Here is a 26,253-nt window from a genome sequence, read left to right on the forward strand (position 1 = left end):
ATACACTAACACACACATACACCCCCGCTGCTACACACCTGGCCGTTACCAGACACACCCTGGTACACATGAAGACACACACACACACTCCCTCTCCCCTTATGCAAACCTGGTCAACTTACGTGACACTCTTGTGAACACACACAGCCACACGTCTGTTCCACACACCTGGTTATAACCCTTCTTACCCACACACACAAGGAATGCACTCCCCTCCCCTCTCACACACTCCAGGAACGCACTCCCCTCCCCTCTCACACACACCAGGAACGCACTCCCCTCCCCTCTCACACACACCAGGAACGCACTCCCCTCCCCTCTCACGCACACCAGGAACGCACTCCCCTCCCCTCTCACACACACCAGGAACGCACTCCCCTCCCCTCTCACACACACCAGGAACGCACTCCCCTCCCCTCTCACACACACCAGGAACGCACTCCCCTCCCCTCTCACGCACACCAGGAACGCACTCCCCTCCCCTCTCACACACACCAGGAACGCACTCCCCTCCCCTCTCACACACTCCAGGAACGCACTCCCCTCCCCTCTCACACAGCGGACCGTCATCACAAGGCACCAGAGGAGAGGGAGCAGTGGGGGATGGGGTCGGGTGTGGGGAGTGAGTGTGTAGTGTGTGTGGTGGAGGCATCATACTCCTTATTTCGTAGAGTGAACCATAAAATGTTTTATGTCGTATGCCATTGTGGATGAGAGTGACGTCAAAGGGCCGGAGGCTTTGTATGTGAGTGGAAAAGAAAAAAAAAGACTGTATCATCATCATCATCATCATGGAATGACGTCATCAAGTCAAGTGAAGTGGAATGATCCTTTTAATAATGATATCAAGCGATGGCAGACAACTATGACGTAGCTCCCCTCATGATAACAGGTTATGGCCATCCTGATTATCGTATATGATATGACAAGCAGAGCCATGCAAGATTTAATGAGACAAGGAGACCCAGTATATATATATATATATATATATTCGATGCACCGATCCGTGCCTCTGGTCCCCACACAGCATCAAGTGGCCCCGTTCGACTCCCGTGACCGGCGGAGGCCATTCCACGACCTGGCAGAGGGTAACACAGACCCTGGTGGGTAACTCTCCAATACCTTGCCCTGTGATCGTCATCTGACGAGGGGGGAGGGAGAAGAGAAAGATCCTGAAGGCGTGAACGGACCCTTGATCAGTCACCATGCATGACGAATGAGAGGTCCCAGTGTTGTGAATGACTCGTAATGGTCATGCATATCAGCCTCCCTTCCAAGGGAGCTGAGGACGACACAAGGAGTATCTCTCTTCTCGATGAGGAGAGAGAGAGAGAGAGAGAGAGAGAGAGAGAGAGAGAGAGAGAGAGAGAGAGAGAGAGAGAGAGAGAGAGAGAGAGAGAGAGAGAGAGAGAGAGGAGCTTCTTGGAGGCAAGCGATCATTACGTTTTCCGAGATCCCTTTCTTTCCACAATTCCTCATTGTAAAGGATCAAACATCTTCTGGTCTTGTGAGAGCATCGTATCCACACGTGGTCAACGAGGTTGGATACCATACGAGTGGCACAACACCGTTATGCTACCGGACTCCACCTGCCTGTGGTTATACCGGGAGGTGGCCAGGTCACCACCGGCGGGGATGTGTCATCGTAAAGTCAAGCGATGTGAAAGTACAGCCTCATCGAAGACCTTGTCCTTTCAAAAGAGTCCATCATTTCCCTGCTTCTGATTTCAGCGCAGCCTCGAAGCTGCAGAAACTCCTCAACAAGGGCTTCATGATTAAAAAAGATGAAGATAATGATAAAGATAATAATGAAGATAATGATGATGTTGACCACTTCTGACCAGAGATATACGGTAGATAGACGCAGCTGTGTGTGTGGGCACGACTTGGAAGGTGTGGATGTGACATGACACACGAGTCATATGTCAGTCATGGGTGGTGTATGCTTTTCATTGACAGCAGACGTCGCCAATGTCTCACTGGAGGCAGAGGTCCTCCCCACCCACCGTACATCCACCTGGGGGTCGGAAGTAGAAGTGTCAGAAGGTAGAGTAATCCTCGCATGTTGTCCTCGAGGTCAGATGGTAGAGTAATCCTCGCATGTTGTCCTCGAGGTCAGAGGGTAGAGTAACCCTCGCATGTTGTCCTCGAGGTCAGAAGGTAGAGTAATCCTCGCATGTTGTCCTCGAGGTCAGAAGGTAGAGTAATCCTCGCATGTTGTCCTCGAGGTCCAAACTCTCCAAGGTGTCCAAGCACTTGGTCGTCGCTCGCCCCACACATCCAGAACCCTGAGGTAATTCCTGGAACTCCGAGGGACCAACCATCAGTATTTTTCTCCTCCTTCATTCCTCAACTTCGTAATGAGGACGGCAATCGTGCCGACTTTTTCTCCGAGTGTGGCAATATCCGCGAGTAATTTCCCATCCCAGTGGAACGTCCGGGGGGAAAAATGAACGAAGCAGGATGTCATTTACGTGCGCCCAGTGGCAAGTACTGAGTCAAGATGGAGCATACAATATGACAGACATGTATCACTCCTTGTAGTATGGGGTGCATAGTTGACTCCTTGCTCCAACTGAGACCAACTTATATATATATATATATATATATATATATATATATATATATATATATATATATATATATATATATATATATATATATATATATATATATATATATATATATATATATATATATATATATATATATATATATATCTTTCTTTTAAGTTATTCGCCATTTCCCGCATTAGCGAGGTAGCGTTAAGAACAGAGGACTGGGCCTTTGTGGAAATATCCTCACCTGGCCCTCCTCTGTTCCTTCGTTTGGAAAATTAAAAAAAAACGAGAGGGGAGGATTTCCAGCCTCCCGCTCCCTCCCCTTTTAGTCGCCTTCTACGACACGCAGGGAATACGTGGGAAGTATTCTTAATCCCCTATCCCCAGGGATAATATATATATATATATATATATATATATATATATATATATATATATATATATATATATATATATATATATATATATATATATATATATATATAAGATGTGTGTGCGTGTGTGTGTGTGTGTTTTATGTATGCGTGTTGGTGTGCCAATATATCATAAAACCTACAGCTCAGACCCCACCATTTCAAAACATCAATCTTCGCTACGGCTTCTAGACTCCTTTACAGCACCGATGTTGTCCGCCATATTCCCAGTATCCGACCCAAATCCGACTTGGCGATTGAGGAAATCCGTGGGTTTGGCCGACACTCCAGACGCGAATCCCCCAGAATCCGATCCCCCGTCTTATATTCCAGCTGCAAATGAGAGAATCCGATGCTCTGTACCGAGGCTCCACATTTGCAATCCAGGATCCAATCCGATAGAAAAAAAAAGGCATCGTCGGTCGTCACTGGAATCTATAATGTTTACGTACGGGTAAAGAGATGTCTGGGTGCTAAATTTCGTATTTACATATCAGACTCCTCAATCCGGTTTTGTTCGCTTTTGAACATAATGTTCTCAAGATTTACATAGTTTGTCGATGACTGGAAATGAAGGAAGTCACTCACGGTCATTTCACTTTTATTTTTCTTACGATATTTTTAACTTGGGAAGAAATAAATGATGTTGATTTATCACTTAGTTACTCAGGGGTAGAGGATAAAGATTGTTATACAAAGAGAACAGTGTTCTATGTTGTTCTTTTGCCTTTAGTCGTCTGTCATGATTTCCTTTTCTGTTGTTCTATAGGTTTTCTGTTGTATTCTGCTGGTTCTCCACCTTTGTGAGTTAACTGTTGTATTGTTATACTTCTTTAGCCCAATCATCCATCTGCTGTCTGATCAGCTATCTCTAGTACATAACTGGTCTATTGCCTACCCTCCCCTTGAGGCATCTCTTTTCCTCTCTATATCTGTTGCTCTTATGGTCATCTGTTGTTCCTACGTTAGTCATTCTCTCCCATCTATCTTCCTCTGTACTCCTGCCACTCTGTTGTTGCCATCAATCATACGTCAGTCTCCCCAAAATATATATTTTTCACCAGCCGTAACAGGAGGATAATCCATAACTCCGATAGGTCACGAGCGACAGACGGATTTCAAAACATTGGCTGGACAACACAGACGATAACCCAGCAACACTTTATGGTTCCTTTAGGATAAACCACGGCCTTTCTATGCCACACACACTTCACGTAGAGTTTTCTCTTATATCTCTAGCTATGGAGATTCCGTCCCTCCATTCTATGGGAACGGTCTTTTAAGCTTTCAGATCTTTCATGGGTTTGAGAAGTCGTGTTATTTACAATCACGTCATATTGCCGTGCGTCAAATGTCTCAGAGACCAGTAACCAGATCCTGTTCCAATGGAGTGAAAATTGCCTTCGTAAAGTAATAGCAGGAATGTAGTGGAGATGCTTGTATGCTCTCAAAAGCATTATGATTACTATTGATGGTTTTCTCTGTCCCTTTGTCTGTCTGTGAGTCTGGCCCTCTGCGTTTAACAGTGACAGACAGTGACATAGACTCTTAACATCAATGACCGACCATTCTGTGGGGCGGCAGGACATCAATCACATAGAGTAATAAAACGCCCCTACATCAATCATGCAACATATCCACTTACTCTCTTTCGTGACTGCAAATCTATCCACATCAATCACTCAGACTTACCATGCAAACCATGTTTACATCAATGAAAACTTGGAAAATTGTCTACATCAACAATGTGTTATGAGGTAGCTACTTACATCAATGAAACATCAGAAGGGAATTTACATCCGCTTAACATAACAAAACAACAATACAATAGAAAAAAGGATATATATATATATATATATAATATATATATGATATAATCATTCATACCAACGCAGTCATCTGCATAAGCCCAACATAGCAATAAAACGAGAAACAACGCTAACACTCTACAACAGAGCCATTTACATAAATGGCTCTGCCAGAGCAAAGCCCCCACGTCAAATCCCAGTGCAGCACATTGACCTACAATGTCCAGTCCCACATATCATCGTCCGATGGCCATGAAATGGGCGGATTCACTTTACGAAATCCTTCTTTCTTTCTTTCTTTCTTTCTTTCTTTCTTTCATTCAGTGAAGAGATCAATGTCTTCAGTGACGACACAAGATCCCTCTCGACTCTGTCTGTCCTCGGTCCCACGAGATATTACCTACGTGAGGTTGGTCTACGTTTGTTGGGGGGCGGTGTCTCTCTCTCTCTCTCTCTCTCTCTCAAAACAAGGAACTGGATCGCCATGATGGTAATCCTAATCTCTGTACATTTACCTCCCCCGACCTGATATAAAGCAAATGGGTCAACAGTGCTTCTGGAGAGATGGGAAGCCTTCATGGTAAATCCCTTGTCTGATCAGAAGTTCCGCATTACTGGTATTGGATTCTTCCCAAACCCTCGGATGTAGGGTACAGTTTCTTTCTCTAATCCTCGAACTTTGATCAATAATGATAATAAAAAGTTTCTCATTTACTAAGCGTCCACAAAGAAAAGACATATCATCCGTTTCAGCAGAACATCTTATTGTCTTTCTCGTGTTCCTTGCCTCGTTGTTTCTCTCGTTCTGATTCCTGCCGTGGAAGAGCACGTTATAAAATGGCACCGTTGCATGAACGATGCAGTCAGAGACTCACGTCTCGTATATATATACATATGTGTGTGGGTGTGTGTGTGTGTGTGTGTGTGTGTGTGTGCTGAAGCAGTTTATGTCAACGGCTGCGACACATGAAGACTGCAATGAACAGTTTTTCAACACAGTCTTCAGGTAGTCTGGTAGTCAGGGTAAAACCGTGTCAGTCAGTTTAACAACTCACAGTTACAAACAGTCTAGGAGAACAGTAGTGTTATAACATACAACCTCACCCACAGTTATCTATCACCAGTATACCATATCACACCAGGATATGAAGTTGTCACTCATCACAGTTCCTAGGCAAAGTTCTCTTCCCGCTTTCTACATAACCATGAGCCACACGAACAGAACCCGCTTCAGTTCCTCCTGCATCGAACCCCTGACCTTCTGTTTCGTTGTAGGAGGCTATACCGTATGCCATACGCGCTGTTACCCCCACTCTCGTAATTCCCCACATCAGAGTCTAACATATTCGTCAGTCTCTCTGGCCACAGCTTATGTACGTGTAATCACAAGGCGGATAATAGGGCAGTGATCTGTGTTTCTGAGTTTTCGTAGGGTAAACGCCTGCTTCCTTCTCCATAACGGGATTTGCCTCGGTATTTAACATTGTTATACTCCAGAAAAAGATAACGTACCCTGATGCTGTATGGGGGGACTTGCTTGTCTTCTCTACCATTATAAACCAATATGGTTCACACACATTAGCCCAGATTCTTTATCAACTCGACCATATGCTTTAGACACCTGTCCGTCAACCAGGTAGACGACAACACCTTGTGTTTACACATGGGTGACCTACTCGCCATAGTCTTACGCGTCGATATTCTTGTTCGCTGGCGAGAGTGGACGCTTATAAATCCTCCGCTGCTGTATGACTGCTCTGTCATCAACAGGGTAATGGGCCCGGGAGCTGTGGCCTCACTGTGTATAATATGGTCTGCTGGTCCAGACAAATGGCTGCCGTGGTTTCCCATTGTATAAACTGGTCTGTTGGTCTTAACGAATGGCACAGACTTAGGTTCCTTAATGTGTTTATGTTCTTTCTGGGCAAGGTCATACTCTCATAGGAATTTACATTGTGAATTATTACTCTCTCTCTCTCTCTCTCTCTCTCTCTCTCTCTCTCTCTCTCTCTCTCTCTCTCTCTCTCTCTCTCTCTCTCTGTTTTATATATATATATATATATATATATATATATACATATATATATTATTTTTTCGCCTTTTTGTCAATAAATCTTTTCCAGTTTTCCAGTTTCTTTCCCGAGTATCTTCATCAACATATGAAGACAGATACTGGGCGTCCTCTACTTATTTACGGCTCATTTACATCTTTTACCTGTAAATCAAGGTAATGTATGTAAATTATTCAATCTGCAGAGTGTATGCCGGCACAGCTTAGCCTCAGCGCTCATATAAACCCCGGAGATACTGGCTCAGGCTGTTGGAGGTGGTGTATCTCCTTCCCAGCACGTACGAACGTTGCTCCTATGTTACCATATCTCGCTGGACATCAGGTCAAAGGGAGGAGAAGACTTCAGGTTGTGTGGCCTTCGTAATACTGCCTCTATTTTCAGTATTTCTGTCAGTTTGACATCAGGAGACCTTGTCTCGAAGAGAGCAAGAAATCTCCCACACGGTAATCGAAGACATTTAAAAAAATCACCTGCCGAAAAACTTGTTTTGATGGGGGGAAAAAAAGGAATTTACCGGAGTCAGTTTGAAACTCGTGGTCTAAACTAGGTGCCGGGCGAAGCGGCCTAGGTCTCTGCGTCTCCCAGCGATGAACCTCGGTAACTCCCTCGCTTAACTAACCATTAGAGAGACTGAGGCCATTCTTTGATGCTCCCGTTCCATGAAAAAAAGAATTGAAAGACTTTTTTCTCTTTCCCTTTTTGGCTTCTGGAAGCTCTTTGCGAGAGGGGTGAGGTGAGGGTGGGGGTAGTAGTAATAGTCTCCCAGCCCCCCCTCTCCACCCATCCATCCACCCATCCACCCACCCATCCACCCACTCTGGATGGCATGAATTATCATTTATGGAGCCAGAAATGTCCCTCCCTCCCTTCCATGAGACTTTTCACCTCATTTCCAAAGGTACTTTACGATTCTTGTGATGTCCACCACACACCTCTCTACCTCCACGGGCTATATGCTCGATTTAGAAAATGAAGATGAGGAAGAGGAGGAGGACGAGGACGAGGAGGAGGAGGAGAATTAGGAAAAGAAGAGGAAGAGGAAGAGCAAGAAGACGTCCTCCCTTCGACAGAGTCATCCCTGACCCACTTGGCAGGGGTTTTGCCGGACCCGCCCCGCAACACAGATAGTCCGTCAGTCGCACGTACATCCGTCACGGACCCACGTACAACATCACGGACAGAACCCCACGTACACCTGGAGGGAAGACTGAACCTTATATTATGAACAGCACCGTAGTTCCCGAGAGAGTCAGTCATGGTTCCCACAGTGCGATGAGGGACGTGTGGCTCAGGAATTTGAGGTCATTTCACAAGCCATAATGGTCGTTTAAGGATCAAATGGTCAAATGATACGAGTCTGTGAAAACCCTCAGGCAATCGCAGCCTCTAGTGACAAAGTACCAATACAGGTTCTTAAATCTGAACAATGCAAACTGTTTGACAAGTTGTGCGAGCTGAGATTATCATACAAAATCATACAACCATTGACTTATCTACTGTCTGATCTCATTTCTTTTAGTATATTGTTTGTTTCTCTAGTATGGCACAAATGCATGATATATATATATATATATATATATATATATATATATATATATATATATATATATATATATATATATATATATATATATATATATAATCTAACTACAAACGTTAATGAGGTTAATTTGCAATTCAAATAGTCTAACTGATAATGCGCTAATTACACACGAACTTAGGGCAACATGTAGTTAGTGCAGGTGGTGTAGCGTTTCGTGCAGGTCCAGGTCATGAGTTCGTAACTAGACTCGGCTCATTAAACCCAGTGAGATAATGCTGCTCCAACAGCAAAAAACGCGAGTAACACTATTTCTTTTTTCCTCCCCCCCTGTGTAAAACACAGCGTTGACTACATTACCTTTGCCTGGTGTGTGATGCAACGGTTGCAGCATCTCTAAACATTTTGGTCCCATGTAGTGGGTTCATCTGAGGTCTGTTGTGCTAAGCGTGTTAGGTTTACTGCATCTCTTAAAATCATAGCCACATGTGGTGGGGTGTTTCATCAATGTAGCGTGTAGGGTTAAACCCCGACTTACCATCGTCAACCGCTTGAAGTGGATGGTAACGAGAGACGGCTGAGCCACATTTTGTCTCACATTTGGATGCTAGTGATATGAAGGAGACATCCGGGACGAGACTGAGTCTATTTGTTCCATTAACACATAGATTGGACCATTCTTTTCCAACATCCAGTTAAACGAGTCAACAGAATCCTTCGCTTGTACCACAGCCTTATCTGTTCCTAGTCAGCCAGATCCTCGCGATGTTTGCGCATTAAAACCTGAAGGTCAAGAGGGTACCATTTGCGGGGCGAAGAACTTCGTCCAAGTCTCTTTCATCTTCAGGAAACATAGTGCGTCTGGCTGGGGGTCTGGTCTTGTCAACAACCAACTCTTTTCACAGAGTCATACAACGGGAATGCAATTTTCCCCGGATTGCCTCGCGTTGCGTTGCGACCTGCATTACTGAGAGCGCCTTTGCTCCTCCCGTAATAGTTTCCAGCGAGGCTTTTACCTATACCAACTGGATAACGACGACGCCTTATCGCAAACACTCGCTGCGCGGAAGCCGAAAAAGAGGTTCACATGCCTCCAGCGGTAAGGCAGTCGTCTGTGCCATATTCTGGAGAGCACTTTGGCTTTCTCTCCTTTTCTATGCGCCACCCGGGTCGTCCCTCTCCCTCTCTCTCTCTCTCTCTCTCTCTCTCTCTCTCTCTCTCTCTCTCTCTCTCTCTCTCTCTCTCTCTCTCTCGTGTGGCAGAAGATACCCGAACATTACGAGTGTAGCTGGACAGAGAACATGCTCATATGGGTAATGTTTGCTGTTCCGCAAGCACCAGGTTGCTATCCTTTATTTCTTTTCACCTCCTCGTGGTCTGTGTGTTTACTGATATCTTATCGCATCCTTCTATGCTTTTAAATCCCATTGGCGCTGTCATCTACGTCCTATTTCGAAGGGGGATCTTTGACGGGAATCTTTACAAGGTCAGTCGTATATTTGTGTTGTCGAAGGTGACAAACTGGTCCCATGCCTTCACCAAGGGAAGTATATGGCTTATCGAATATTCCCCCGAACTGTCTCTCCTCTCAGGGCGCTTCTTCTTCCCCCTACGAATACCATAAATGATTTAGTCTCAAACGTTTTCATTGGAAACATTTGAACTTTGATCCTCAAAGTGGCGTGTAGCTGTTTGGACTTGGGCCCAACATCTGCATGATTCTCAAAGGTGCGGCATTTAGAACCCTTTCCCTAACTGGTGAACGGGCGGTCGGCCATTAATATATATACATATGATTTGTGTGTGTGTGTGTGTGTGTGTGTGTGTGTGTATGGAGGTGAGGTACCTATCGTCCGCTACGTTCAGTTGGCTGAGTCTGTCCTGGTTCTTCTGACCAACTGTTTGTGTGGCAACAGATGCGGTGTAGAGGATTGTTTATGTTCAGCCCTCTGGCCTAGAGAACATAGTTCCCTCGTGTGTGTGTGTGTGTGTGTGTGTGTGACGACTTGCTCCTTTGAGTACGTCGACTTAACCCCCTTGAGTACGACGACTGAAGCCCTTGAGTACGACGACTCAAGCCCCTTGAGTACGACGACTCAAGCCCCTTGAGTACGACGACTTAAGCCCCTTGAGTACGACCACCTTCAGCAGGACGATATAATGCCTCTTGTGTACGATAATGCTCGTAATCGTACTTAAGAGGTTAAGTTATCGTACCCAAGAGGAACCTGGCGTCGAGCAGAGGAGGTATAAGCATACTTTTCATCTCTAAGCATCGGGTCACTGCAAAAGAACTGGGGAAATTCTAGCAACCGCTTCCTGTCGCCCTTGATGGTCAACGAGACACTGATTTTACACAGGATTGCTTAAGTCTTGATGACATTTCATAAATTTTTTTCTGGATGTGTTGGATTGGAGGTGCCATCTAGCAACACCCCAAAACGAACAATCGTATCGCCATATTTGACATCTATGATCCTCTGATATCTGAAGGTTAAGCACGGCTTTATCCGTCTGTGTCCGTTTATTGTTAAAAGGAGGAAGGGAACACAGAAGTTCCTGGTTCATCTTTACTTTGAATACATCAAAATGCTCAAGTGTTCCGAGAACCTTTGCTTACTGCAATGACTAGATATGTGATGGCAGTTACATTTGTGCACTAAAAGTACTTCTTCTTCTTCTTCTTCTTCTTCTTCTTCTTCTTCTTCTTCTTCTTCTTCTTCTTCTTCTTCTTTTTCTTCCAGTACTTCTTCTTCTTCTTCTTCTTCTTCTTCTTCTTTTTCTTCCAGTACTTCTTCTTCTTCTTCTTCTTCTTCTTCTTCTTCTTCTTCTCCAAGACCCGGCACAGGGTCTGTGTTAATGTAGAATGCATGATCACTCGAGCCAACGGTAGGTCGTTCTTACTTACACAGTTACACGAAATTCAAAAAAAAATTTATCAGATATAAAAACCACGAACCATTGCTGAATCATGACTGTTGGAGCGGATAACTCAATATCGTTTTTTTAGTTAGCGATTCTATCAAAAAATAAAAAAAATCCTGCTGTTTATGTGATGCTAAAATGTATTACACATAATCAATTCGTTTATTTCTGATAAAAGTAGTTAACGTAGGCATTTAGAGTTGACTTCTTTTTGACACTGTTGACCTGAGAATGACCACATCAAGTGTCTAATGGTAGATGAATGGAAAGGATGATCTTGTCAGCTTTAGAAGATGACTGGCATGGCTGGCACATTGGTTTTGAAATGGATCCACATCGAAGATGATTAATGATTTAGCCTAACCAAAGCTCGTATTGTCAAGCCTCATTAAGTCGTTAAGTCAAACCAGTCGTTACGAACGTGTCGTCACCACTCCCTCTTATCATCAGTCTCTGATTTTTGGATCAATTGATACGGAGACGAAACAAGGAAAATGGATGGAGACATAAATGTGTGAGTGAACACAGTCAACAGGAGGTCCGGGTCCCCATAGAATACAATAGCAATGTTTCTCTCAGCTTTTCAAGGAACGGAAACCTCTCGAAACCCAGTTTATACCTTTTTTCTTAACCTGGGTAAATGGGTTCTTTATTTACCCTGGGGCTACATAAAGAAGGGGGTAGAGGATGGGTTGGTGGCGTGGTCGACACGCCCTTTGTTGCTTGGTATAATGCATGGTTTCAATTTTTCTCTTCTTCCAGGTCAACAATGAGTGTGTTCCGGGCTCTCTGCCTCAGACATCTACATCTGGTGGTCCTCCTCCTTCGTCTAGCGGGTAAGAGAGAGAAAGAAAAATCTTTTTTCATTGTGATTCTCTGTTTTTCCTCCCCAGTAGAGTCTTTTTATAACCCAGGTCTATTAATCTTATTCCCGTTTGTCTGTCTGTCTCGTGATAGATTTCTGATATCTTTTGCTTAGGAGCGTGGATGGGGGGAGGGGGTAGCTGTACGGGGTTAACTACCAGATGGTGCTGTTATATATATATATATATCTGACGTGAGCAATTGCATGTCTGACCTTTTCTTTTCGTTTTGCATCATTGTTTTTCGTGCCTCCGTGAGGTCTGTGGTCTCACGTATGCCTCGACACTCTACCACAATCTAGGAGGGCGATCTACCACTTGTTGCTCATGCGTCTGGTAGGCAGAGACACCACATGTGCTCCCGGCAGCAAGCAGTTATCGTGCAATTTTTCCACCTCTAACAACAAGCGAAATCGGTGATCTTTACGTCTGGCAAATGACACGGATAATGAGTTTGGCTCTTTCAAAGTATTCGTAGAAAAAGAAAAAATAGGTAATGATAATCATCAGGAGATTTTGCAGTGGAAAAGATTAGTCGTCCGTCCGTCCGTCCCTCCCTCCCTCCCTCCCTCCCTCCCTCCCTCTATGAAAATGAATATGTTAATGAATATGTTCGCTATGATGAAAGTGCTCCTATCTGAGGCTCATTAACAGCTAATCGAGAATAATGACCCCGGGAGGGAGGCCCCCCCTCCCCTGGTCGGTGCTCCTGTGTCTCATTATGTGAACAATGATGCGTGTTTTGATGAACTCCAGCATCAAGGTTATTTGGCGTCTTTATAGGGAAGTCTATTTCCTTCTCCAGCAGGTAAAAACCCCATTACAATAATTGGCCTGGAGACATTATCCACCTTGAGCTTTCTGGTTACCTCATAACTATAACCAATTATTTCTACCCTATTTCCATAGCCAATTATTCGTATCCCAATTTCTGTAACCAATTATTCGTACAACATTTATATATGCAGTTATTCGTGGTTCGTTCCTGTAACCAATCATTCGTACTCCATTCCTATAAGATCATAGTTCTTCCTTCTGATAAGTTGTATTGGATCCATTGCAAAACAGTAGCCACATCATTACGATAAAAAGAATTACTGTCTTCCACTCCAGTAACCAATCATTTGGCTCTATTCTGATATATATATATTTTTACTTTATTCCTAAATTGGATTATTCTCATCACTGAATATTGTTTCTCACTCCAATTACCAACAGTACCAAATTCTGATAACCAATTGTTGAGTCCATTCAAATAACCAATAACCATAACTTGCTTTGATAACCAATTATTGCACCTCATTCTGATCATCAAATGATGTATCCTATTTCCATAACCAATTACTGGTCAGTATTACAACAATTAGTTATGTTATCCGATAACGAATCATCGTTCCCCATTCTGATAAACAATAACTGTTCCCTGTCCCGATAACCAATTTTTCATTATTCCCCATTTCGAACCACAATATTTTACACATTCATTACTCAGTCAAAGGTAACGAAGCTGCTGGCTAACCCGCCACCATAGACAATATACCTTACACACACACACACACACACACACACACACACACACACACACACACACACACACACACACCAACCAAGAGGTACATTGAACTAATCAGCCCCCTCCCCTCTCCCTCCCTCTCCCCCACCCCCTTCCAATAACCAAATATTGTTCTTCATGAAAGCAGACACGGAGGACGTCCACGTCTTCACATAGATGGAAAACAAATGAACTTAGTCATTTCTGTTGTTACTTGTGTTCTACCATGATATTAGTCAATAATTCTGATCAGTCATATTATCAAGGGAATAGTTCCCTAAACCCCCACCCCACCCCAGCCTGTAATTCGGGGGGGGGGGGATAAATTCTGGCGTAGAACGAAAGTTAACGAATAAATTTCCCGTTCCAAAACTGTGCACACCAGATAAACTCCGACCCAAAATGAATTTACTGCTAAATAAATCCTGGTCCAAAATGTATGTTTATACAGAAATCCTGGTCCAACATGAACACTTGTACACATCTCTGCTCCAACATGAACACTTGTACACATCTCTGCTCCAACATGAACATTTGTACACATCTCTGCTCCAACATGAACATTTGTACACATCTCTGCTCCAACATGAACACTTGTACACATCTCTGCTCCAACATGAACACTTGTACACATCTCTGCTCCAACATGAACATTTGTACACATCTCTGCTCCAACATGAACACCTGTACACATCTCTGCTCCATCAAAAATCCAAACATAAAGATGATCTTCGATGAGGAAGCCTTGCACCTAAATCTCCTTTCATCTCGAAATCTGCTCGATAAACCCCCACGTCTTGTGTTATGTGCAGTTAATCATTCATGTGTTGTGCAGGATTTTCACCTTCACAGGCAGTGATTAAGAGATATTTGGTGCTAGAACACTTTATATATATATATATATATATATTATATATATATATATATATATATATATATATATATATATATATATATATATATATATATATATATATATATTTATATGGACATGTAAATGAGAGACAAGACATCAAATCAACTCACGGCCATGAGACACAACCACATCACTCACAACCATGTAACCCAAACTCTCAAAAATCTCAACCACATGACTCACACCCTCATGACTCACACCCTCATGACTCACAGAGATCTATGTGAGGTGTCGACGATATCGGATGCCTGAAGCAATTACGAAGATCATGTGCTCCAGAGCCGACAGAGCACAGATGGTCCTCTCTCTCCCTCGGTCCCCTTTGGTCCTCCAGGTCTTCTCCCTCGGTCCCCTGTGGTCCTCTCTCTCCTTCGGTCCCCTGTGGTCCTCTTGGTCTTCTCCCTCGGTCCCCTGTGGTTCTCCTGGTCTTCTCCCTCGGTCCCCTGTAGTCCTACTGGTCTTCTCTCTCTCTCTAGATCCTCTGTGGTCCTCCTCCTCCATGTAGGGAGTATCCCCCCCCCCCCCCCCGCCCCCGCGATGACGACTCACAAAGGAATGCAAAGGAATTCATCCAGCAACAGACGAACGGGTCCCTCTGAGGCTGGTAGTGGTAGTGGGAGACATCAGAAACTCACAGACGTGGGAAGAGCACAAAGGCAAAACAGATGATCCACTGAGTAAAACCTGCAGGTTATTCACGTGCTTAAAGAGGCGCAAATAATGTTTTTTTTTTTACGTGTCCAGGTTGACTCAACCATCCTCCAGCCACTGTCATATATTTTTCGTATCGTACAGTGCAAAGATGGTCTGTTTGTCCCCTTACCTGTGGTACTATGTGGTATCTTGGTCGTCCAGGATGGTCCCCTATGTTTTGCTGGATGGTTTAATGCTATTCAGGATGGTTCTCCCGTCTGAAGGATGGCTCTGAGTTAAACAGGGTGACCTTACTGTTTATCAGGATGGTTGAGCGTTATATGATATGATAATCTCCCTCTGGCAGGATGGTCTAATGTTCAACAAGATGCCCTACTGTTCTGCAGGATGGTATCATGTTATACAAGATGGTCTGTCTGTTTTTGCAGGATGATCCTGTGTTATATGCGATGTTATCAGAATGGACTCATGTTATACAGGATGTTATAGGATGGACCCATGTTTTACAGGATGGTAACTTGATGCGTGGCATAGTCCCCAGAAGCTGGAGGGTCGTCTTTAATAAGCAAGGATGGTTCTCTGTTGAACAGAATGGTTCCCTAGGATTTCAGGATGATTCCACAAGAAACAAAAGGTTTCTTCGTTGTTTACAATGGCACCTTTTGGTTTTGAATGGCCCCCTGTGGTGTAAAATGGCTTCTTCTGTTGGATGATGGTTCCTCCTGTGGCGCAGGATGGTTCCTCCTGTTGTGAATGATGGTCTTCCTGTGGTTTAGGATGGTCCTCCTGTGGTACGAGAGGGGTCCGCCTGTGGTACAGAATAGTCCTTCCACTTTACCTAACCGCAAAGGTCACCTACACATGATGGTCTGTGTGGAGGGAAAATGTATCAGCTCCGGTAGTGTCTCTATCAGCCTTCAGCAGCCAGGTCCAAGCTGGTCAAATCCTGACACTCAGATCACACATTCCCTCTCATCTTTCACCCGTAATTGGCACAACGCTAATTGCGAAAAAGATTTTACAGCCAGGCTGCTGGGCTTTGTAAGGACTGCCAAAATCCACTGAGTTGTTACGTTTGGGGGGGGGGACATTCCATTCGCTGAAGTATTTCGGGTATTATTGTTTGCAGTTACCAAAAGCCTCAGAGATCTGGGTGCTGTGTTGACTAGGGGGAAAATTGAACATTTTCCTATAGACTGGGGCCAAAAAAAAAGAGGGAGATAGGAATTACAGAGGAAGTGATTAATCCCCATCAGAATGAAGACATTGTTTGACGTAGCGCCTCGAGTATGATGATATCCTACCAACAGCTTTCTTTTGAATGAATATATCTGGTAAAGTGTTAAGAAGGGACTTCGATATTTCCCCGTAAATTTGAGGAGAGAACATAAACTAAGCATTATAAGGGTACCGGAGCGGCTCTCTGGTCGGCTGGTTGCAACATCCTGCAGAGAATGTAATATCATGCACGATATTGGCGAAGGGTTCCTCCTCCTCCCACCCTTATGGTGTTGGCTGCCAGATATATCACAACAAATGCTACCAACTCAATGAATTACGGACGCCCGTACATTTTACTGCCTTCCTACTGGCAACACATGACCCACTTGCTCTCCTCTTACCATCACTGCTTCATCTGATCATTCCGAAGCAGACGTTATTCAAGACTCATATCATTCTTCCATCCTTTCATTTTTTCTTTATTTCGATACAAATAAAAACTACAATCTATCTAAGGGAAGATAGTGTACGGTGGAAAATGATAGGCTTGTCAAATCTGATAATACTTTATTGATGATCCATCGTTCATTTTCACGTGTTTACATGAGGAGACACATCAGACGTTGATGAGCTTTGCATTCCTTCTTTGGATGGCAATGATGAGGCGCTGGAATAGAAAACCGGCTGCAGTCTCGTCTCTAGCAACTTGGGTCAGTCAGGATCAAAAATCATTGAGGAAATCAAGGGTCTTCTGAATAGCCCTTCAGGGTTCCAAGCGTCTCTGATCCAATAGGAGCGAAGAGGTAATGTGTATCCATTGGTCTCCTCTGCTGCTCCATCGAGTCCTCAACACACACTCGGGTTCCCTGAGGTTTTATGACGTGTATTCCACGGTAGAGGAGCAGGTGCAGCCCCATAACAGCCGCCTGCTTCTCCTCCAGGCCAATAATGTTTGCTGTATGACACTTCCACAAGGCCTGAGATGCTTCTCTTCCCTCCTGGTAGGGCAGTTGGCCCAGGCGAGACCTCTCGAGATGACGTCTTTAATCAAACTGTGGCTTGAGTGCGGCCCTTTGCAGCTCGGGCGTCCTGTCAGCAATGCTGGTCAGCCACCTCTCCTCCCGCAGAGACGCTGGTGTTCAGAGTTGAAGGTAAGGCAAGGTAAGGGCAAAAAGGGTACAGAGGTGAGTGTGGTGTCGAGACGGACGCCATGGGAGGTGATTGGGACGCTGCTTGTATTAAGCAGTTTTGATTCGTATTCCAACCGGGAGAGATCATATCGACTGGGTTGTGAATAAGGAAGCGTTGGTCTGATTGTCTTCAAGTGGGTGGAGTCTAGGTTCATGGTGAGGTGATGATACCGAACAGATGGGGACTGAATGAGCCTTCCAAGTGAGAGAGAGAGAGAGAGAGAGAGAGAGAGAGAGAGAGAGAGAGAGAGAGAGAGAGAGAGAGAGAGAGAGAGAGAGAGAGAGAGAGAGAGACTGAACCGAAGTGAATTTAGTAACAGTTCTATTGTTCATAAACTATACGAGACATTCGCTTGCTAACCTTCCAGGCACGCCATGTTTACGAAAGAGTTACACACAAAAGTCTCTTTCCTTAATTAAGCAATGAATCAAAACATTTTCGTGGTAATTATAACTCAACATATGGAAATCCTACAGCAGATGCAATTATCTTTATAGCCTCAGCTGCATCCGAGGCAGACTGAATCCTAGAACAATGGAATGAAACAACAAAATATCCGTGTGCTATTTTTTGTGGCCTTGGTCAAAAGCTAAACAATAGCGGGCGGTTCGTTCCAGGGTTTGCTTATCACTGTACAAAGGTATGGCTTCCTAATTGAACCAATGTATATTTACGTACCCGAAGCACTCGCAGTGATGTGGCTTATGTTCATGATGTACGATTGGCTAACGTCTACTGAATGATCAAACTACAAGAATATATGTCATGCATCTATCATGCATCTGTCATGCATCTGGCATGTGCCCATAAGGTGAAGTCATACTCTCTATTTCACTTCATCACATATAAAGTATTGACTGACTGCCAAGGTATACGTGTTAGTAGGCCCCAGTCATCAGTGGATCGACCCAGACAATCACAAGCTTGAAAGAGGTGTCATTTAACCTCTCAAATTCTTCACTGTTTCGACTATCTCCTTTTTTAAAAATCCAGTAACACTCGTCCTTCCCATGATCGCTGCTGATGTCACATCAGCATCATCTCTTTAAATGATTCTTAAAGCATCACTTTAGCCCCCTAGTGCCTTTTTCACTCTCCACAAGCCGCCTCCGTCAAGCAAGCAAGAGAGAGAGAGAGAGAGAGAGAGAGAGAGAGAGAGAGAGAGAGAGAGAGAGAGAGAGAGAGAGAGAGAGAGAGAGAGAGAGAGAGGTGGGGAGGTACCCACACGAAAGACTACAGTAACCTTGCAAACTGACTGTTAAGGCCAGCTAAGTTATGAGACGAGTTGGTAATTGAACCAAGACCGCTTGCCTCATGATGATGATGATGATGATGATGATGATGACGATGATGAGGGCTTCCCCGTGTCTCTAAGTGGGTAATTACTCTGTGGAAACTTAGTCTAATGGGACCTTCTAAGGTTATGATGGTTTACCGTAATTGCTTGAATGGTTCGGCTAATGTACTGCTTTGAGTAGGTAATAGAAGTAGTAGTAGTAGTAGTAGTAGTAGCAGTAGTAGAAGAAGTAGTAACAGTAGTACTGGTAGTAGTAGTAGTAGTAATAGTAGCAGTAGTAGTTGTGAAATAGGTACTTCGTGTCCTGGATAGTCTAGCATGATACAATGGTGACTGACTCATTCATTTTTCTTTATCTCATAGAAAAGATGATTCAAGGTCAGCTGTCGTATACTTCCCGTGTACAGCCGTCCGATCACCAAATAAACGTAGTCCATCCCTTCCACAACAACCAATCAAAAGCTAACGGAATGTCATTAAAGAATATAAATCTTGATAGGTAAAGATGTCATCATACAAGCCATGACGCGTGACTGGGTATCACATCTATATCATATATATAAATAATGAAACAAATATTATTCATTATGTATTAGAATCATCCCCTCTGGGCGCAACCCCACCTGCTTCCTATTTCCCCTGTAATTAATGAATTACTCAATCTCGTACATTCTTCCTTTCACATTATTATTTCCTTACCTTCCATTTTCGACCCTAGAGAGGACAAATGCTCGTACCCTTAACTATATATATATATATATATATATATATATATATATATATATATATATATATATATATATATATATATATATATGTATTTGAACAAGATGATAAGAGGATATCTTCCAGGTCGGTCTCTCTCTCTCTCTCTCTCTCTCTCTCTCTCTCTCTCTCTCTCTCTCTCTCTCTCTCTCTCTCTCTCTCTCTCTCTCTCTCTCTCTCTCTCAGAAAAAGAGTCACTTCAACCATTTCCTTTATTTTCTGATCGGAAGAACAGGTGATATCACCATGGCCAACCCCCCATTTGCTGCCGTGGGTAACCCAGAGTGTATTGTCATGCAGACACACAGTGTTTGAGGCAGGTGCTCTGTCCAATTAGTGGCAACACTTGCAACACCAGCAGCTGCGTTTCCTTAACTGGCAACACTTGTATCCTAACAAGACCAGAGCTGTCTAATTAGTTCCCAGACGTCTTATGTGCAAGATCACCTCTGCACAAATTGTTATTACCAGCTCACAGAAGTCCAGGCTCAGCCGGCCTGTGTTATATTGTGTGTGTCTCTGTGTGTCCGTGCGTGTGATTACATATTTGTGATTACTTATCTCGTAAGGTAAGAGAGGGAGGTTTACACTAGCCTGTGTCCGTGTGCGTGTGTGTGTGTGTGTGGAATTAAGGTTCATATTGTCCGTACTGATCCGATGCTTCAGGAAGCTTGGTCGAACCTCCAACTGAACCCCACGTGATCAATAGTAACATAACTGGTGGTCAGGAGGGTCTGTGCTGAACCCCGTTTGAGATCTGGAGCGAGTATTAGACTACATCCAAACCAGGTGACTCAAGCCAAAGACCAGAACCTTGCAGTAAGAACTGTATCAAGTATTACAGGTACAGGGAAGTGTGTTTGTGGAAGAAAAACAAGCGACGTTCGAAGCATTGCGTGAAGCGACTCAAGCAAGGTTATGGTGGCATTGGGACAGCGAATGAATGACGTATCACTGTGTACGGTGAAGGAAATGATTGAGGAAATTCTGTGTACGGTGAAAGAATTGAATGAAGTAATTCTGTGTACTATGAAAAAATGAATAACATAACCCTCCCTACTGTCAATGAATGAATGAAATCAAACTGCGTACGATGAAATCGATGAATGAAGCATCCCCGTGTTCGGTGATAGAAATGATGAACACATGATGTTGAAATTCGACCCATCCAGTGCTTCAGATGTGGTGAACGCAGCAAAGACCATCACGCGTTCAAAAGATTAATCTCTCGTGTGTATAATCTGCCAAGAAACAGCTGACACAAGAGGAGGTAATGAGGAGATAACTGACTATGATCATCAGAAACTTGAATACACCGGAAACACTCACTAACAAAACCATGATGAACATTCTTAGTTGAACAGCGGTCGATGATCTCTGAACGCTTGTGTACAGCAGCAAAGTGAACTCACGCCATGTGAACACGCTTGAAGCAACGTGGAACCAGGGTTGGTGAACACGTCTCCTAGAGCGGAGTAAACAAATCCTCTACAACAACGTAAACAAATGATATTGTGTCCTTGAGGAAAATATAATTGCAACACGCGATCATTGTTTACTTGGCGAGGACTAACGTAACTTCTGTCTGCACAATGAACTACTACCCATCTATCACTCGCTGTGGAGTCACGTTGCAATCATTCGTGAGGTGTTAGTCAGAAACACTTAATGATAAACGCCCGAGCACAAATTTTAGCTTTGGGGATCAAGCGTATCTAAACCAACAGAAACATCTGAGGAATGTAGCGAGAGAGAGAGAGAGAGAGAGAGAGAGAGAGAGAGAGAGAGAGAGAGAGAGAGAGAGAGAGAGAGAGACTCTCTCTCTCTCTCTCGCTGAGGCTCGAGGCAGGGGTCCATTTGATTACTCCCTCACCACTGACTATGATAAGGAAGTTAGCTATTCAACTACTCCCCAGGGAGCCAGTAAGCAGCAGTAGCTCTTCACCAAGTTCACAGTCAACACGGAGGTATGTACACGAAGGTGAAATTGAGGACTTAACAAACGATCACATCAATAGCACGTATTTACCCTTCAGAGTGAGGATTCGAACCGCTACAGCTCCTGTTTAATCTGGTTATGGACGACGCGGTTAGGGAGATGATGATGCCAAGTGTCATAGAGAGACGGGAAGGTCTACATTATGCTGGATGTGGAAGAACAGGGAACATGAATAGTTATAAGGATCAGTTGCTGTTTGCAGATAACGCGGTTCTGGTGGCAGACTTCAGAAAGAGGAAAGACTGGAGGCGAGTGACACGTCTTTGGGAAGTGTGGTAGCATCTGTAGTCTGACCAAGAGGGGGCCCGACCAGGGTGTGCTGAAATGGTTCGGAGACATGGAGAGGGAGTGAAAAGAAACAGACAAAGAGGATCTATATGTTCGATGTGGAGGACGCAAGGGTAATGGGAAAGGCCAAGAAGAAGATAGAACGATGGAATGATAATATGGTCTTAGTGTTATCGGGGACTAAACATTAAGGAAGGCGTAAGGGAATGTATTGAATAGAATGAACTGGAGCGATGTGTTATAGGGGTCTCGACGTATTTTCGATTGGACTGAATCATGAGATATAAAGTGGTCAAAATAAACCATAAAGTGGACTTGACCGCGAAGGGTCGAATCTGGTCTCACTGCATAAAGTATGACAACAAGAGACTGGACTGTGTGCAAACGAAATCATTGTTCAAAACTAATACAATAAAAAGTTTTGCAACTTATCATTTTCTTTACAGCTTGGGGGCTAAGATACTTCTCCCGGCGACTAGAATTAGACAAAGCTGTGTTTTTCCCCTTTATCTTTTCCCATGAATTTTCCTTGTCAGTATATTATTTCTCTGTTTTATTTGCTGACACTTCAGTGCTGATTTCCTGCTGGAGGGAGTGGAGGGTGAGGAGGAACATATGATACATTGAGCCATTACTTTCCTCCAGCATGTAACCTCGTCATAGCCTCTCTGTTATGTGGACTTCCCAAGTACGTCTGTGTCATCCAACGTGTCCTGACAATGGGAGAAAAGTCGTGATCATGTCAGCTAAATCCTCCTCCATGTTCAACCGAGTCTTCATCATGTTAGACAAGTTCCTGATCATGTCAGATGAGTTCTGATCCGGTGAACTGTTCGAGCCGGCTCTCCCCATGGGTCCATTAAGGACCCTGCCTCACTGAGCATAACAATGGACTCCAGACGAACCCAAGAACCCGCTTGACGCATGGAAGTTCCCAGCGTTGATTCCAGGCTAAGAGAAGAAGAACAACTCACGCCACCTACACAACAACTCAGAACTACTTCCTTTCTGACCTCTCTCTCTCTCTCTCTCTCTCTCTCTCTCTCTCTCTCTCTCTCTCTCTCTCTCTCTCTCTCTCTCTCTCTCTCTCTCTCTCTCTCTCTCTTCAGGAGGCTCGTCATACGACCGTAAAATGACTGTTGTTAGAGATAAGTAGCGATAAGGCAGTACCCACGATGACCTCTTAGCACGACACCCATGACAGACGACCGGCTACACACTCATAACGGCCTCTGGATATTCATGGTCGTGTGTGTGAGTGTGTGTGTGTGTGTGTGTGTGTGTGTGTGTGTGTGACCAAGTGTTCTTGTGCATATTCCAACTTGGTCTCTTGCACGGACGCCTGCAGCACGTTCGGCTGTGAATTCTAACACAGGCCAAAATAACTCTGAACCTCTCTCCGCGCTCTGAGTTACACCTCGAGGGAACGTCCTCGAGGACGTGCCTGGGGAGAGAATGAGGTCGTCCGCGGCCTCTGTTACAAGGCATTCCACCTAGCGACGTTCTGCATAGAGCAGGAGCAACAGGCCCGGGTGTGGAGCGTGAGAGAGGCCTGCCTCCCGCCCTCGGAATATTGATCAAGGTTCGTCAAGCGGTGTATACAGGTGGGGAATATTGGGGGGGGGGGGCTGTTGTGCACCTGTGAGGGGGGGGGGGGAGTGAGTGGTTGGTATAATGCAAGAGGGGGAGGGACGGAGGGGGAGTCCTCAATCCATGTGGCTCCTCGAAGTCACCCTTCTGTCGCATTGAAAAGAAGACACGCAAGTTTCCTCCAGTCACTGCTTAAAATACTTGTCGTAAATCATTTCCTTCTTATGAGTTAAAAATTTTGATACTGTAGTCATATATTGATGGAAAATATTTTTTCTTTCTATAGGTAAAGGAAGAATTTCGATTTCTGTTTTGAAGGGGGAGGGGGGTGTTTTCTAGCACCCACGGCCCATCTCTTTCCCAGAAATGGGTTCCTCATCTTCTCAAAAACTCCTGCAGTTGTTCTCCTTTTCTTTCTCTCCTCTTCAGGCATTGGCCACGATGAGGACACGTTCCTCCGTGACTGGAGTCTTGAAGAAAAGAAATGAGATAAATGTAACCATGGGAAGCTATATATAAAAAAGAAGTCTTTTGCAGGCAAGCTCAAAGTTTATTCATATTTCATGGTTTTTTTTGTACATTTTTTTTTGTCAGTGCCAACTCGTCCCATATTCCCCAACGCCGGAAACTTAGTCCCTTAAGTCAGCGATAGATGGATATTTTGCGGGTTATATCGCCAGGCATTCGCTAAAGTTGGTATGATTTTTCAAGTGTCAGAGATGCAGCAGTCGCTACGTTCGTGGACTGGATCTATCCTGATGAAATAGATGGGTCGCTGACGAAAATGGTGGTTGGTAAGTTTGAGGGTTGGTGAGGTTGTAGATGTTTTTGTTGGTAAGGTTTGGGGTTGGTGAGGTTGTAAATGTTCTTCTTGGTAGGTGGGTTCTTGGAAATCTCACGACACAAAGAAATAATTTCTGCACTCAAAAATCGTGCGAAAGGATTTGCATTTTTTTTTTCAATAATTGTTACTTTAATCTTCTATCATTCGCGGTCTCAGTGAAGCCCTTCAATGAAGCCCTTCAGTGAAGCCCTTACAAAACCGACGATAGAGATTCTGTCATCCATTTGACACAACGGACGGATCTGAGACTAAGTAACTTTATCTTGGGGAGTCATATCGAACTGAAGTGGAAGAGATTAAACTACAAATTGCCAACATTCGAAGTGAGTAAGTCTTAAAGAAATTCACAGCCAAACGACAAACCCAAATCTTGCAATTTCGTTGATCTAAATGAACGCCTGCAGGAGCTGAAATTCTCTGTCCAGGATCACTCCTTCCTGAAGAAGGGACCAGGGATCCTTGAGCCCTTCTCCACTTCTCTTAAGACCATAATATCAAAGCCCTCAACAGACCCCCATCTCGGACCAGTCGTATTTCAGTCCTTCTCCTCTTCTCTAAAGACCATTATAACAGAGGGAATAGGTCAAGCCCTTGACGGACCCCCATCTCGGCGACTGTTTGCCAACTGCCACTTCGACTCACGCCCTTAGATTACGACGAGTTACTGGAGGAGATGCATCGTCAGGTCTCACGTCAACGACTGTCAACACGGGATTCACACATGGTGGTTATGACCTGATATTTGCTCTCTCTATCGTACGTCGAGAGTTTCATACACGTTTTAGGTCATCAGTCACCTTCATTGTTTGATTCATTTATACAAAATCTCACAGTGTAGAGTTACTTATACTGTGTCAAAGGACATGGTGAAGGGACACTGTGTCAGCTGTGTTTGCGAGAATGATTTATGTATACACCATTAAGTCTTATAGGCGAATAAGACTCTTATTTCAGAGGGAGACATTTCATGGTGTAGCCGTATCAAAATATAATATCGACTCAAACATGAGATGAAGAATTCTCTTGGTTGTTCAAATTAATGAATCTTCAGGCATTTAAAGATATAGAAAATTACACACAATTTGACTCGAACTTAAGTGTCATTATTATGAAATGAAGGGCAGAAGGAGAGTCAATATTCTGGTGTCAATAATTTGCTTGTGCCTTAATCAGAGAACTGGCCAAACGACACAACAATTTTGCCTCCTTATCCCAAGTTCTATGACTCTTTTGTTTACTTCTGTCTCGTGTCTTGTCGTGTGCTCATACCACTACCATGAGGAATAGGGGAGGGGGTGTATGTGCGTGTGTGTGTGTGTGTGTGTGTGTTGTGTGTGTGTGTGTGTGTGTGTGTGTGTGTGTGTGTGTGTGTGTTCTCCACCCGTTTCCCAGAGGGTAACATTATGTCTTTCGCCCCTCCTCAGGGGACATTACCGACCCACCACCACAGTCATTTGTATCTGAAATGCTTGACAGTTTGCGCGCTTGTGTGTCCTCCAGCGAAGTGTATTCTTTTTACGATCAGCAGTTGTTGAATCGTTTCTCCTCCCTCTTCCTCTTCCCCCCTCCCTCTTGATAACTCCATATTTCCTTCTCTCCTTCCCTCCCTCCCTCTTGATATCCCTCCCTTTCCTCCCTTCCCTCCCTCCCTCTTGATATCCCTTCCTTCCCTCCCTCCCCTCTTGATAACTCTCCCTTTCCTCCCTCCCAAGCCCTCCATGTACACAGACGTATCTCTCTCTCCCTCTCTGCCC

At 44.2% G+C, this 26,253-nt stretch overlaps 1 protein-coding gene across 1 annotated transcript in view; it reads left to right on the plus strand.

The window, feature by feature from the left end:
- The first annotated feature begins 12,086 nt into the window (after positions 1–12,086).
- LOC139759912 (lachesin-like) overlaps positions 12,087–26,253 on the plus strand; it is a 59,286-nt gene continuing 45,119 nt past the window's right edge. Inside the window, exon 1 of the mRNA XM_071682527.1 lies at positions 12,087–12,155. Within this exon, the coding sequence (XP_071538628.1) occupies positions 12,089–12,155 (67 nt within the window). The 5' untranslated portion in view covers positions 12,087–12,088. The remainder of the gene's footprint in view (positions 12,156–26,253) is intronic.

The sequence above is a fragment of the Panulirus ornatus genome, chromosome 3, assembly GCF_036320965.1.
Source record: "Panulirus ornatus isolate Po-2019 chromosome 3, ASM3632096v1, whole genome shotgun sequence".
Lineage (NCBI taxonomy): Eukaryota > Metazoa > Arthropoda > Malacostraca > Decapoda > Palinuridae > Panulirus > Panulirus ornatus.